The sequence below is a fragment of the Mus caroli genome, chromosome 1, assembly GCF_900094665.2.
Source record: "Mus caroli chromosome 1, CAROLI_EIJ_v1.1, whole genome shotgun sequence".
In the NCBI taxonomy this organism is placed as follows: Eukaryota; Metazoa; Chordata; class Mammalia; order Rodentia; family Muridae; genus Mus; species Mus caroli.
In genome coordinates this window covers 161,599,731-161,612,940 of record NC_034570.1, presented here as the reverse complement: position 1 = coordinate 161,612,940, position 13,210 = coordinate 161,599,731, and the positions used below count along the sequence as shown (strand labels likewise).

Genomic DNA, 13,210 nt, shown 5'->3' with positions numbered 1-13,210 from the left:
AAAAAAAAAAAAAAAAAAAAAACATAAAACAAGATCCACATCTGTTCTTTCTGAGAATACATCACCCAACTTAAAGACAGAATTCATAATTAAAAGAAAATAAGAACGATGGCTCAGCAGTTAAGAGCACTGGCTGCTCTTCAAGAGAACCCGGGTTCAATTCCCAGCACCACATGGAAGCTCACACCTGTCTGTAACTCCAGTCCCAGGGGATCTGACACACACACACAGGCATACTTGCAAGCAAAACACTAATGTATATAAAATAATAAAATTTTAAAGGAAAGAAAACAGAGCCTAAAAGCTTAGACGATTCACAGCCTGGCTATGTACACAGTGGAACTAGGTCAAGACAGTGGCCAAGCCAGTAAATGACTCAGCTGGCAAAGGGACTTTGCAGCCAAGCCTGGCTACAGGAGTTTGTCCCAGGATGGACAAGGTGGAAAGAGAGAACAGTTGCTGCAAATTATTCTCTGGCCACCACATGAGCGCTGTGGCATTTCCACAAACACAAAATAAATAAATGCAAACCCCCCCCCCCCCAAGAGGGTTACCAAGTAAGTGAAGAAATTAGCACTGATAGAGAAAGCCGAGTGTTATTATTTACCATACAATGACAAGAATGTTCTGAAGGCATTTTGGAAATCTTCACTGTCCTTCCGATCATGGAACCAAAAGCGGATCTTAAGGGCAGAAAGAACTCATAGCCAGTCTACCCAGCCTATGCTTCTCACATCCCAGCATGCTCCAGTGATTTATCCAAGTACAGCTTGTACTGTAGCTGGAGAGAGCATTATTAGCAGTAACCTGTGGTAGTATCTATGCCTCATGGTGCTAATTCTGGAGGCATGCAGAATGCAAGAGCTGTGGAGAAACGGCTTCCTCTACCAAAGCTTCAAAAGATGCACTGAACTGTGGGAGGAAAAGTGGGGGTGCAGGGAGAAACCTGATGTAGGAATGGGAGCTGTCATAGTGAATCCTCACTGGAACAAGCCTTAGTGAAGGCCAGGCAGCTACCATGATCTCTAATAGTGCAGCAACTGTCTTACACTGCCTGACTGGGCAAGCTGCGGGCATTGGTATGCCCCCAAGCCCAAGAGCATGAAGCATGGACTGAGCCCTGCAAACACACAGATTTGGGGCTGCCCAATATTTTAGAGGCCCAATTCCTGCCCTAGAGTTTCCAAATGACACACATAGAGAAAAATTATTGTAAGATAATGCTTGTCCTCTTGGAATTCAGACTTAAGCCTTCCGCTTCTTTACCTCTCTCTTAGAATGGGAATGGCTACCCTTTGCCTGCCTCTGCATTACATGCTGGAAGTAAATAGCTACTTTTCATTGCACAGGCTCACAAAGCCAAGAGTAGCAAGGCCTAAAGTAGCATGGTTTACATAGCAAGTTCCAGAGGGAGAGCCTATCTCAGACAAAACAACAATAGTAAATCAATAAATGATAAAGAACAGAAAATAAAACAAGCACCCAGTACGAAGTAGTACCTGCTCCTATTTTCCTTGTGAGAGACACACTAGGCTAACACACACATCAGTAATAAACACTTAAATTGGGCTGGGAAGAAAATTTCACAGGTAAAGAGCCAAAGAACCAGGGTTTGATCCCCAGAACACACTTTTTAAGAAGGAAGAGGAGAAGGAGGAGAAAGAGGGAGAGGAGGAGGAGGAGGAGAAAGAAGAAGAGAGAGAAAGAGAAGGCAGGCAGGCAGGCATGGTATTGAGGCATGAACTGCCTGGCAATGGAATGCTAGTGAACTTAAATTCTGAGGCGTGTTCTCCCTGTGCTGAGGAAAGGGAGGGTCAACGGACTCTCTGGTCAGCCATCCTAGCCTACCTGGTGAGTTCTAGGCCACATGAAAAACCCTGTGTCAAAGAACAAAGTTGACTGTATCTCTTTAGGTCTTGCAATATATCTCTTTAAATTCTCCAGCATTTTCAATACCAGGCAGTTCATGGCTCAATGCTTTTGAACACACTACTTCTAACGAAAAAAAAAAAAATCTTCACATGACTAACTTTTCCCAGCCTTTAGAATTAAGCCAAAGAATCTAGAAAATAAAAGGAAATTAGCATTTAGAAAGATTGTTCAGATTATGTGTGTGTAAGTGTGTCTGTGTGAGATCAGGTGCAAGTGCAGAGGCCATCTCTCCAGCTTTAAGTAGCATTTGTTAAACACACTCTGTAGTCTCTGTATTTAGTCATGGAGGAAAAAAACAAAACAAAACAAAACAAAACAAAACCTAAATGGATTTTCTTGCCTAGTAATCTAGTTACGAAATGGAAACTACTGTGCTTTTACAGATAGATGAGGGTAAAAGGTAACAAGAGAAATCATATATAAATAAGAAATACAAAGCAAACACAGGTCGTTCTGATTCTAGGCCAGGAAACCCTCCTAACCATTCCACTACCCGATGTTCCCTTGCCTACTTACCTGCCATATCCTAAATCTACACTACTTTGGACTCTCTCTCCAAACTGTGCAAGAAAGTTCATTATGTGCAGAAGTTTTCAGTGTAGGATTGGAGAAATGGCTCGGTAGAAGAATGATTACTTTTATAGTGGAGGACCTGGGTTTGGTTCTCAGCACCCACATGGTAGCTAATAGGCAGTCATCAGAGGTTTTGACCACTTTTCTGGCTTCCGAGGGCTCCTGCACACATGTGGTATATACACATACACATGCAAACACACATAAAGTCTCATTGTTTTGTTTTTGAGACTGTGTTTTACTCTGTAACCCAGGCTAGCCTGGAACTGACAGGGTAATCCAGGGGGATTATGGGTATGGGCCACCACACTTGGCTGTGACCAAGTTTAAGACAAGGTCTATTTCATTTACCCGTTCCTCTGGCAAAGCATTACCATTTTTTCCTTCCCACTATGTCAGAGGCTACACCCTCTTCCATCTCCAGAATTTCCCTGCACTTCACTTCGCCCAAACACTTACTTTCTAACTCACAGTAGAACTGTAACCACCCAGCTGACTATGCTCTTTGACAGTGTGGGTTTTAAACTTTTTATGCTGATGCTTTTACCTGTAGGAATTGTTCAACAACCAACTGACAAATGTACCTATGATTAAAATAACTCTTCAGGGGCGGGTGAGATGGCTCAGCTGTTAAGAGCACCGACTGCTCTTCCAAAGGTCCTGAGTTCAAATCCCAGCAACCACATGGTGGCTCACAACCATCAGTAATGAAATCGGACTCCATCTTCTGGAGTGTCTGAAGACAGCTACAGTGTACTCACACATAATAAATAAATAAATGTAAGAAAAGAAAGAAAAAAAGCGGTTTCTGCCCTCTTCCGAAAAGTCAATTTTTGCAAAGAGGGCACATCGAGCAAGCTCGAGGCCAGTGTAGGACACTTAGTAAGACCGTGTCTCAAAAGACGAAATAATCCGAGCCTTTAATCGCAGTATATGGGAGGCAGAGGCAAGCGGATCTCTGTGAGTTCTAGGCCAGTTTGGTCTCCATAGTGAATTCCGGAAAAGCCAAGGCCCAACCCGACCCTATAGCAACCCTCGTCCCCACCCCCAGACAAAACAAACAAACAAACAAACAAACAAACCAAAACCACAGACTCTTTAGTCAAAATATTTACGGAACACTAAACTGTTCTGAGTCCGAGTCACGTGGCTCTGCAGCGTGTTGGTGATGGTGAACACGGTTTTAGAGTCATGAACTAAATAAGCCACTCACTAACTAACAGCCTGGAATTCGTTACTAGATACCACGCCAAACATCATATGCTCTTTAGGGTACCTCGGAGAGGGGGCAAACGACGATCCATCTCCTCAGGGACCTGGCCAACCCTCCCAGACCCTGCAGCTCAGGGCTTTCTCCCTCAACTACCCACCCACACCGCGGGCGTGCCTCTCCCCTACCTACCCAGGCCCTAGAAAGGTTCGTGATCACCTCCAGAGACCCCCCCCTCCCCCGTGCGTGCTCATGGCGACCGTGGAAAGGACTAAAGGCCCTTCGGAGCCACAAATCTTATCTTCTGCACGAATTCGACACCGCCCCGGGTGCCTTGTGCGCTCGCGGCTCCTCACCTGTTCCGCCGACACCGCCCCCTTCCCCGCGCCGCTCCCGCCGCTCTTGCCCACACGACCGCTGCTGTCCGCCATCTTCCCCACCTGCAAGCTTTCCGGCCTGCGCACTCTCACTGCGTCACATCCGGCCGGGGGTTACCGCCCACTTGATCCTGCGCTTCTGGCTCCTGGCAGCTCGTGAGATCCGACCCCGTGAATGGTTTTGGCTGTGTCTTCATGTAGGACCTACTCCCAAACCCTGCCCGCTGCGGTGAATTCCACCTGCGATGCTTTAACTTGTGCAACAGAGATTCTTGCCCCGGGGGGAGAGGCGGGGAAGGACGCGCTAATCAGAGGGCGGGGGCTCGGGTTGGGATCTGGTCCTGTACCCATCTACCCACCATGAGATGGTGGAGATCTAGGGAGGGTGAACTTTCCTTCTGAGATTCGGGTATAAGGGGAAAGGTACGTGTTGAGTCTATAAAGCTGTGCAGGTGGCACAGCCGAGAAGAGAGAATTGGGGAAACGAGGAAGGTTCCATGAGATGACTTGAACTGCGGAGACGTTTGGCAAAGGAAAAGGGCTTCAGTTTTAATGTGAGATCACTGGAAGTTGAGGTATTAAGGCACCGATCATAGTCGCCTCTCCCATTTTCCCATTTTGTATCTTTTCATAGCTACTAGTAGTAAAAAGTATTTTCGAGGCCTTGGGGGAGGGAATTACTGGCCAGGCCTGGAAATGGCAGAGAATTCTAGAAACTTACGGCTTGAAAGAGGGTTAGGTGTCCTGATTTCTCACCTTCTTCAGGCTGGGCTTCATCACCAGGCCTCCTCACCAACTCCTGTCTCTTCTGTGTACCGGATACCGATTACTTCGAACCCCAGTACTTTGTACTCAGCCCAGGTAACATAGATTGTAATGTTCTCTCTCTGGCACATAGCTGCTTAGTCCATGTTTATTAACTTCATAGTGGGAGACAAAGATATCTGCCACCCTCCAAACATGTAATGAGTGAACTCCAGTAGCTCTAGGGTTATTATGCTCTGTAAGAATGAAAACAAGTCGCTGGGGACACTTGTAATGCCAGCACTCGAGAAACAGGAGGATCAACCAGGAGTTTAAGGTCATCCCCAGCTACCTAGAAAGGCCTGTCTGGGCTACAAAAGACCGCGTCTCAAAAAAGAAAAAAAGTCAAAAGAAAAGAAAGTTTCTGGCTCCACCCCCACTTGAGCCTCTGAGTTTCTCCGAGATAGAAAATCTGAGGCCACTGCCTGTGTCATTCACAGGCCCAGAACCATGTCCTCATCCTGGGAGCTGCCCCTGGTGGCTGTGTGCCAGGTAACATCAACACCAAACAAGCAAGAGAACTTTAAAACATGTGCTGAGCTGGTTCAAGAGGCTGCCAGACTGGGTGCTTGCCTGGCCTTTCTGCCTGAGGCATTTGACTTTATTGCACGAAACCCTGCCGAGACATTACTCCTGTCCGAACCACTGAATGGGGATCTTTTGGGCCAATATAGCCAGCTTGCCAGGTACAAGGGTAGGGTTTTTTTTTTTTGGGGGGGGGGTAGGACTCCCTGTTGAGCAGTGTTCCTGGATTGACACATAGAGGGGGTAGAGTTGTGAGTGTCCCTCCCCCCTCCCCAGGGAATGTGGAATCTGGCTGTCCTTGGGCGGTTTCCACGAGCGTGGCCAAGACTGGGAGCAGAATCAGAAAATTTACAATTGTCATGTGCTTTTGAACAGCAAGGGTGAGACATCATAGCCCTTTAGTTTGCCTCTTCCCGGGCTTCTCTACCTTTCAACTCAGATCTTCAGCATTTCTTTCTCAACTGCTTGGCCTTGGGGTTTTATGCTTCTGTTCTCAGCCTACAAATTCCTCTTTAGGAGAAGAGCTAAGCTGGACTTGTAGAGTGTCTGTACTGAGTATTTTTTCTCTCTTTTTCTCACTCTAGGATCAATAGTGGCCAGTTACAGGAAGACACATCTGTGCGATGTAGAGATCCCAGGTCAGGGGCCGATGAGAGAAAGCAACTATACCAAGCCTGGAGGCACTCTTGAACCACCTGTCAAGACACCGGCTGGCAAGGTGGGAGTTTGAAAAGGAAATAGGACTATGTTGAAAAGTGGTAACATCCCCTGTTGGTGTAGGCTAATAAAGGCACTCAGTGTTATGTTGAATGGGACAGGGAAGATGAGTGGGTTGTTTCTCATTTCAGGTTGGTCTAGCAATCTGTTATGACATGCGGTTCCCTGAACTTTCTTTGAAATTGGCTCAAGCTGGGGCAGAAATACTTACTTATCCTTCAGCCTTTGGATCTGTTACAGGTCCAGCCCACTGGGAGGTAAGAGAATGCCTCTTCATAACATATAGGCCTCCTTTAACCCTATTTTTAGTAGTGGGAGCAGAGTGGTACAAACCTAAATCCAAGCACTTCAGTGGATAGCCACAAGTTCAAAGCCAGCATGCCTTGACCAAAAAAGAAAATAGAAGCTGGGCAGTGGTGGCGCACACCTTTAATCCCAGCACTGGGGAGGCAGAAGCAGGTGGATCTCCAAGTTTGAGACCAGCCTGGTCTACAGAGTGGGTTCCAGGACAGCCAGGGCTACACAGAGAAACCCTGTCTCAAAAACAAAAAAGCAACCCACACCTTCAAAGAGCGGGGCATGGTGGTGCACGCTCTTTATCCCAGCACTGTGAGGCAAAGGCAGGCGGATCTCTGTGGATCTAGGCCAGCCAGGGCTACACAGGGAGACCTTACCTCAAAAGTACAGAACACAAACACTCCTCCTTTCTACCTCATTTTCTTCCTTTTTATCTAGTGAGGAAATTCATTTCTTAGCTAGGTGTGAGTCATGTTAGAGTTAGTTATTAACTCTAGTTGGTTAGTGAGAAGATTGGGCCCACAGTGCCCGCTTCTTGTCACTTGCCTATTAAACGCTGTATGTTCTTGAGTCAACGCACGTCTCATCCTCAGGTGCTGCTGCGGGCCCGCGCCATTGAATCTCAGTGCTATGTAATAGCAGCAGCGCAATGTGGACGCCACCATGAAACAAGAGCAAGTTATGGCCATAGCATGGTGGTTGACCCGTGGGGCACAGTGGTGGCCCGCTGCTCCGAGGGACCAGGCCTCTGCCTTGCTCGAATTGATCTCCACTTTCTACAACAGATGCGCCAACACCTGCCTGTGTTCCAGCACCGCAGACCTGACCTCTATGGCAGTCTGGGTCATCCACTCTCTTAATGCTTTTAACTTCTGTTGGTTAAGACACACAGACACATGCCAACTGTGAGGTGATGTTACTGTGACTTGTAGGCAGGACACAAGCACGGTTCCCTTCCCTTGCAGAACTTTAACCTCTCTTAATGGAACACAGGCCTAATCAAGTCCATGGGAAAGAAGAGACTTTGACCTGACCTCAGATTTCAGTTTCAGAAAAGTGGAATTTTATATAGTCACTGTTTATTTCATGAAAACTGAAGTTATGCTGAGGGCTGAGCAGCACTGGCATTGAAAAAAATATAATCATCATAATGTCTGGACATGTCTTTTGGGAGCTAGAAGGGGAGGTGGAATTGTACCTGCTTGACTGGACTTTATACTCCTCAGCCTCCTGCCTCAAACATGCCTCCTTACCTAAGAAAGTGCGGTGCTCAGTGCATGTACTAGTCCTGTTCTCCAAAGGATGGGAGAAGGGAGGGCAGAAGAACAGGAGGAGGAGCTGATACTAAATATCCCACTTTCTCTTAAGACAGAAGGAAGCAAAGGGAAAGGGCCTTGGGGTGGGGTAAGAGTTATTTTCACTGGAAAAGGGAAGGAAAATGTCATACCCTCCACCCCCTCCTCCTCTTCAGAGAAAGTGTGTTCCAACTAGCAGCCTCTACTCCACCCGTCCCGTGTACTGGTGTTCACACACATCACAGTTGGGAGGGTGATCAGGCTGGCCCAGTCCTCTGTAAGTTTGCTGAACATTTGACAGGGGACAAGGAGGGATCCGTACGACAGCAGTTTCCAGCTGTGGAATGAAGGGAAGGCAGAGAGAAGCAGCACCAAGGCCAGGAGAGACTGCAAAGGGCCACAGCTTCTCTGTTTTTAAAAAATTCTATAATTTGGAAGGAGGTGGTAATTAATTTCCAAAATACACTTCAGAGTCCCACCTTCCACATAGCTCCTTTACTCACAGCCCTTTGGTTTTTCAGACAAAATTTAAGAGCCCTCATAAAGCCATAAGTATTGATTACCCCTCAATGCACCTGAAAGCAGTGTTCAATCCCTTACAAAGGCTGTGTTCCAGAGACCCTGTCCCTATACACTTGTCTTACGGCTCAGTGGTAAGGTGGCTGTAGACACACAATAGGGTAAGTGGCAACAAGAAACGGGGAAGCCCAGGCACATGGGTGCAGGGAGGGCAGGGACACCACTTCCACCTTCCTTTGTCTTTTCCTTTAAAAAAAAAAAAAGGCGGTGTGATTGGTTGGAAAGGGTAGAGAACAAACCCCAGAACAGTATGTCAGCTCCAGAGGTGACGGAGCGAACAGTCCCCAGAAAGGTGAGAAGGGGAAAGGTCAGGGTAATGCCTGCAGCATCAAGTTCCTCAGGAGTTTCTGTCGGCCCAGCTCATAGTCCTCCTCATCCACGTTCACCAGCAGCTTGATGGCTTCATGGCCCACAGCTTGCTTGAGAGAGTCTGTGATGAAGACACCTTTCAGTGCCTCTAATAATGAGCCATTAATGTAGTCTCGCCAGAATGCGTCGAGGTAGGTGAGCTCAGAGAACTTGATGTCACAGATGATGGAGCCCAGGTCCCGGGACTTGAGGATAGTGTTGGCCTGGTTAAAGCGCTCAAACTGGCGCTCAAGTGGGTCCTGCTTATTGGAGAAGACATTGCCTTGCAGAGCCGTCTCGTGCTGGCAGTATTCCGCCCGAACTCGGAGCCTGATGTCTGGGAGAAATTTAAGGAGCATGGTTTATAACGGATTGTATTTACAACCGAAGCTAGAAAAGCAAGCAAGCAAGAAAGGCTGAAACCCTCCCTCTTCTCGCAGCTTCTTTCCCTCTTCCCAGAACTAGTTCTTCACTGTGTCCTTGAAGCCCTGGCTTCAATGCTGGAGCTGCCCTACAATGACTCTGCTCAGGCCACTCACAAACAGCACCTTGTTAGAAGACCTGTCTTAGAATTAATTCTGTCTTGACTTGGTTCATCCTATATACGAATGATGCAGGCATTCCTTTGATTTAATAGTAACTAAAAAGATTTCTATTATACCATTGCTGAAAAGACAGTTCTCATGAAGACTAACCCTGACCTGAAAACAGCAAAGATTGCCTTGCACTGAACTACAGACTGCCCATTATCCCAGGAGTTCTTTATATTTTCCCTCAAGTCTACATCTCTAAAGTCCCTGAATTTCCTTACCACATGTCTGCTTTTCCTTCGGGTCTGGTGTCACCGACTTCCGGCGTTTTCGCTGGCTCCCAAGTGTGGTTCTCCCTCGGGCTGGCCGCTTACTACACATTTGAGAACCCGAAGTGGGGCAGCACACCACAGGATAGTGGGGAGGCACTGAGCAGAAAGTAAGTGGGAAAACACGGTTTGACAAGTAGAACTTCAAATCTTTCATTTGGAATAGACAAAGGAACCATCTAGACTTGAGAATGAAAGTATTGGTGATATAACCTGAAGGCTGAGGGGTATAGCCCAGTGATCAATGTCTGTCAAATATTCATGAATATCTGGACTCAGCCCTAGCAATGGGGTGGCAGGTGGCACGCACTAAGTATGGTGGAAGACATCTATCATCTGAGCACTTAAGGGTGAAGAAAGGAAGCCAGGTGGTGGTGCACACCTTTAATTCCAGCACTTGGGAGGCAGAGGCAGAGGAAATGGAATCTCTTGAGTTCAAGGCCAGTATGGTCTACAGAGTAAGTTCTAGGACAGCCAAGGCTTCACAAAGAAACCCTGTCTCAAAAAAACAAAACAAAAACAGAGAAACAAAAAAGGCTAAGGAAGGAAGGCCATCTTGGCCTGCACAGGGTTCTGCATCTACCCAAGCTAAATAGGAAGTCCCAAAAATAAAAGTTGGGGCTGCAGAGATGGCTCAGTGGTTAGGAGCACTTGTAGTTCTTGCAGAGGACCCAGATTCACCTCCACAGGCACCAGGTAGACACAAAGCACACATGTAAATATGCAGGCAAACATTCATACAGAAAAAAATTTTTAAAAACTGACCTAAGGTCTGGAGTGATGGCTTAACCTACATGCAGACAGTATACTTATACACATAAATTGATTTTTAAAAAGTAATCTAAAAGGAGAGCAAACACTAGACCTAGACAAAGTATACTTCACCTGCTTTGTGTGTGTACATGTTCACATAGATGTGTTCCTATGTGAGTGTGCCTCATGTGAAGGTCAGAGGTCAGCATTAGGTGTCTTCCTCAATCCTCTCCCCATCTTTTTTTAGACCAGGGCTTTCACTGAGCCTTGAGTTCAGCAGTGTGCCGAGACTGGCTGCCTCTATGAGCTCCAGGGATCCACCTGTCTCTGCCTCCAACACTGAGGCTGCAGACACTTTATTACCCAGCTTTTTCTGTGTGGGTGCTGGGAACCTGAACTCAGGTCTTCATGCATATGCAGCTGGCACTTTACCGAGTGAGCCATTTCCCCAGCTTCTGATTGTCTTTAATGGACAGGGACTTTAATGTCTTTAATGGGGTGGGTGGAGAGGGGCTGTATCCTGTCATTGATGTTGGCGCAGCCACACATGTGAAGGGAGCAATGTTCTCCTGCTTATGAAAATTACATGTAGTATCCTCTCACCTGTTTTAGAGGGCTGGGGAGGCCTCGGTTCTGGGTCACTGAGGGCTCTGGGGGTCACATAGCGAATTGATGTTTCCTCCAGATACTTGTCTACAAGATCAGGGCACACTGCAGGAGGAGAAGGAGTCACTCAAGAAAAAGTACATATCTTTCTTCTCCCAAAGGATCTCCATTCTCCTAGGTATTCCCCAGGTCAAGACCGCCCCGCCCTGTAGACTCCTGTACTCCTCACTCCTGGCCTCCCACAAAGCTTCTCTTAGTCATGTGTCCCCAGACCCCGTAAGGCCTCACCAGCTCGTCTCTTCTTGAGAGTAACATAGGGCAGCAAGTCATGGCGAGTGATGATGCGCAGCAGCTGCAGCACCTGGCGAAAGTTACTCTCGTCGCAGCGGCCCTGGCGCTCCAGTGCCAATAAGAAGTCACGTCCATTTCGGATGAGTCCACGTTCATGGTCATCAATAACATCAACAAAAAGGAAGGAAAGCACGCGGACATCTCTGTGTGTTAGGTGGGTGCCCACGATGTCGAACATGCGGTGGAGGCTGTAGAGCCCATGTTCTTGCTCCCCACGCTCTTCGGGCCACACCTGGCTTGCCCGCCTCTTTAGGCCCGCCATGCTAGAGGCTCAGAAATAGAATGCTTTCCAGAATCTCTGCTCAGCAGCCGCAATCTCCAGTGATCTGTAAGATAAGACAAGATCCCATGAGCCATGCACTGGTAGCCACCAATTTTATTTATCTGTATTATCTTAACATGCTACTAATGAAGCTCAGCTTAATATGTTTATTAAATATCATAAAGTGTTTATGCTAGATGTGGCGGTATACGCCTTTCATCTCAGGAGGCAGGGGCAAGTAGATCAGAGTGGCAGAACAGTCAGGGCTACAGAGACCCTGTCTCAAAAAAGCAAAAACCAACAACAACAAAAAAGCAAAACAAACAAAAAAAGCAATGTTAAATGCTTTTCATACTCAACAGACAATGCCCTGAGTCAAGATCCTACAAGGGATACAGTCAGATCCTGGAGTGAGAATGCTTTGTGTGATTTTAGTACTGCATAGGTCAGACGTTTCTGTTGCAGCTAGGCATGAGAGAATACACCTATAATTACAGCACTCAGGAGCCAGAGGCAGGAGAATTACCCTTAAGTTTGAAGCCATTCTGATCTGCACAGCAAGTTTCGTCCTGTCAGAGATATAAGGTAGACCCTATCTCAAAAGCAAAATAAGCTAGTCTGGTAAAGCTGCCTAAAGCCCCAGCACTTGAGAGGTAGACACAAGGAGGCTCATGAGTTTAAGGCTATCCTCAGCTACAGGGCAAGATCAAAGCCAGCCTGGGCTACATGAAACTGTCTCAAAGTTAGTTGGTTGGTTTTTAAATGTTATCCAAATGTTCCTCTTGTCTCCAAAACACTGCTTTTAGTCCCCTGAAACACCGATTTGCTGGGCATGGAGGTACAATGCCTGTAGCTAGCATTCAGGAGATTAAGGTAGGAGGATCGGATTCCAGGTGAACCTGGTCTATATTCTCAAACGGTCTTACAGAAACAACAACAAAATATACATAGTAACAGAACAATAACTAAGTGTAGCAGTGTACCCCTTTGAACCTAGAATTCAGGAGGCTCTCTGTGCCTGCCAGGGTTAAATAACATAACCCTGTCTCAAAAGGGGTTAGAGGTGTCAATGGTTAAGAGCTCCAGCTGCTCCTCCAGAAGACCCAAGTTCAATTCCCAGCACCCGCAGGGATGGGCTTCATCCACCTCTAACTCCAGCTCTGGCCTGAGACCTCAATAGGCACCTTCAGTCACACAAATAACTAAATAAAAATTAAAATTCTGTTTTTTGGAATGGTGGTATACAGCTTTAATCCCAGTAAACAGAGGAAGGTATATCTCTATGAGGTTCCAGGCCAACCAAAACTACACAGTGAGACCTTGTCTCAAACCATTTTAAATCTTTTTTTTTTAAAAAAACTAACAAAAGAGGGGCTGAGTTCAATTCCCAACAATCACATGGTGGCTGAAAAACCATCTGTAATGGGATACAATGACCTCTTCTGGTGTGTCTGAAGGCAGTGACAATGTACTCATACATTACGTAAAAATATATATATACATTTAAAAAAAGAAATTACTTTTTCCCACTCCCAAGCAGTTCGTTTATTTTCGTTTTCTATTTTTTTTTATTTTATTTAATTAATTTATTTTATTTTTGGTTTTTCGAGACAGGGTTTCTCTATATAGCCCTGGCTGTCCTGGGACTCACTTTGTAGACCAGGCTGGCCTTGAACTCAGAAATCCGCCTTCCTCTGCCTCCCAAATGCTGGGATTAAAGGC

General features: G+C 46.6%; 3 protein-coding genes across 10 annotated transcripts in view; 1 reads left to right on the top strand and 2 right to left on the bottom strand.

The window, feature by feature from the left end:
- Pfdn2 (prefoldin subunit 2) overlaps positions 1 to 4,188 on the bottom strand; it is a 12,336-nt gene extending 8,148 nt beyond the window's left edge. Inside the window, exon 1 of the mRNA XM_021175522.2 lies at positions 4,072 to 4,188. Within this exon, the coding sequence (XP_021031181.1) occupies positions 4,072 to 4,146 (75 nt within the window). The 5' untranslated portion in view covers positions 4,147 to 4,188. The remainder of the gene's footprint in view (positions 1 to 4,071) is intronic.
- Positions 4,189 to 4,198: 10 nt separating this feature from the next.
- Positions 4,199 to 7,594, top strand: Nit1 (nitrilase 1). Of its 3 annotated transcripts, none has more exons than XM_021175461.2 (7): positions 4,199 to 4,321; positions 4,858 to 4,953; positions 5,337 to 5,582; positions 5,698 to 5,801; positions 6,006 to 6,139; positions 6,270 to 6,395; positions 7,029 to 7,594. In XM_021175461.2, the coding sequence occupies exons 3-7, from the start codon at positions 5,347 to 5,349 to the stop codon at positions 7,293 to 7,295; spliced, it is 867 nt and encodes a 288-aa protein (XP_021031120.1). In that variant the 5' UTR covers positions 4,199 to 4,321; positions 4,858 to 4,953; positions 5,337 to 5,346; the 3' UTR covers positions 7,296 to 7,594. The 3 variants fall into 3 exon arrangements, with proteins under 3 accessions (XP_021031120.1, XP_021031114.1, XP_029332730.1); XM_021175455.2 differs by having other exon boundaries at positions 4,204 to 4,289; positions 7,029 to 7,592; XM_029476870.1 differs by lacking the exon at positions 4,199 to 4,321 and adding an exon at positions 4,406 to 4,667.
- Positions 7,595 to 7,836: 242 nt separating this feature from the next.
- The window catches only part of Dedd (death effector domain containing), a 14,113-nt gene continuing 8,739 nt past the window's right edge, over positions 7,837 to 13,210 (bottom strand). For 5 of the 6 annotated variants that reach the window (XM_021175495.1, XM_021175488.2, XM_021175510.2 and 2 more), the window contains 4 exons: positions 11,164 to 11,552; positions 10,873 to 10,980; positions 9,469 to 9,615; positions 8,135 to 8,994 (listed from right to left, as the gene is read on the bottom strand). In XM_021175495.1, the coding sequence (XP_021031154.1) occupies positions 8,618 to 8,994; positions 9,469 to 9,615; positions 10,873 to 10,980; positions 11,164 to 11,488 (957 nt within the window). In that variant the 5' untranslated portion in view covers positions 11,489 to 11,552 and the 3' untranslated portion in view covers positions 8,135 to 8,617. Of the gene's footprint in view, positions 8,995 to 9,468; positions 9,616 to 10,872; positions 10,981 to 11,163; positions 11,553 to 13,210 lie in introns of all 6 variants that reach the window. The other variant, XM_021175475.1, reaches the window with a different exon arrangement.

Excerpts from the sequence above, each read along its gene's own strand:
- Nit1 (XM_021175455.2), top strand. Across the intron at positions 5,802-6,005 it reads TGTGCTTTTGAACAGCAAGG|GATCAATAGTGGCCAGTTAC; the intron begins GTGAGACATCAT and ends TTCTCACTCTAG. Across the intron at positions 6,140-6,269 it reads TCAAGACACCGGCTGGCAAG|GTTGGTCTAGCAATCTGTTA; the intron begins GTGGGAGTTTGA and ends TTCTCATTTCAG.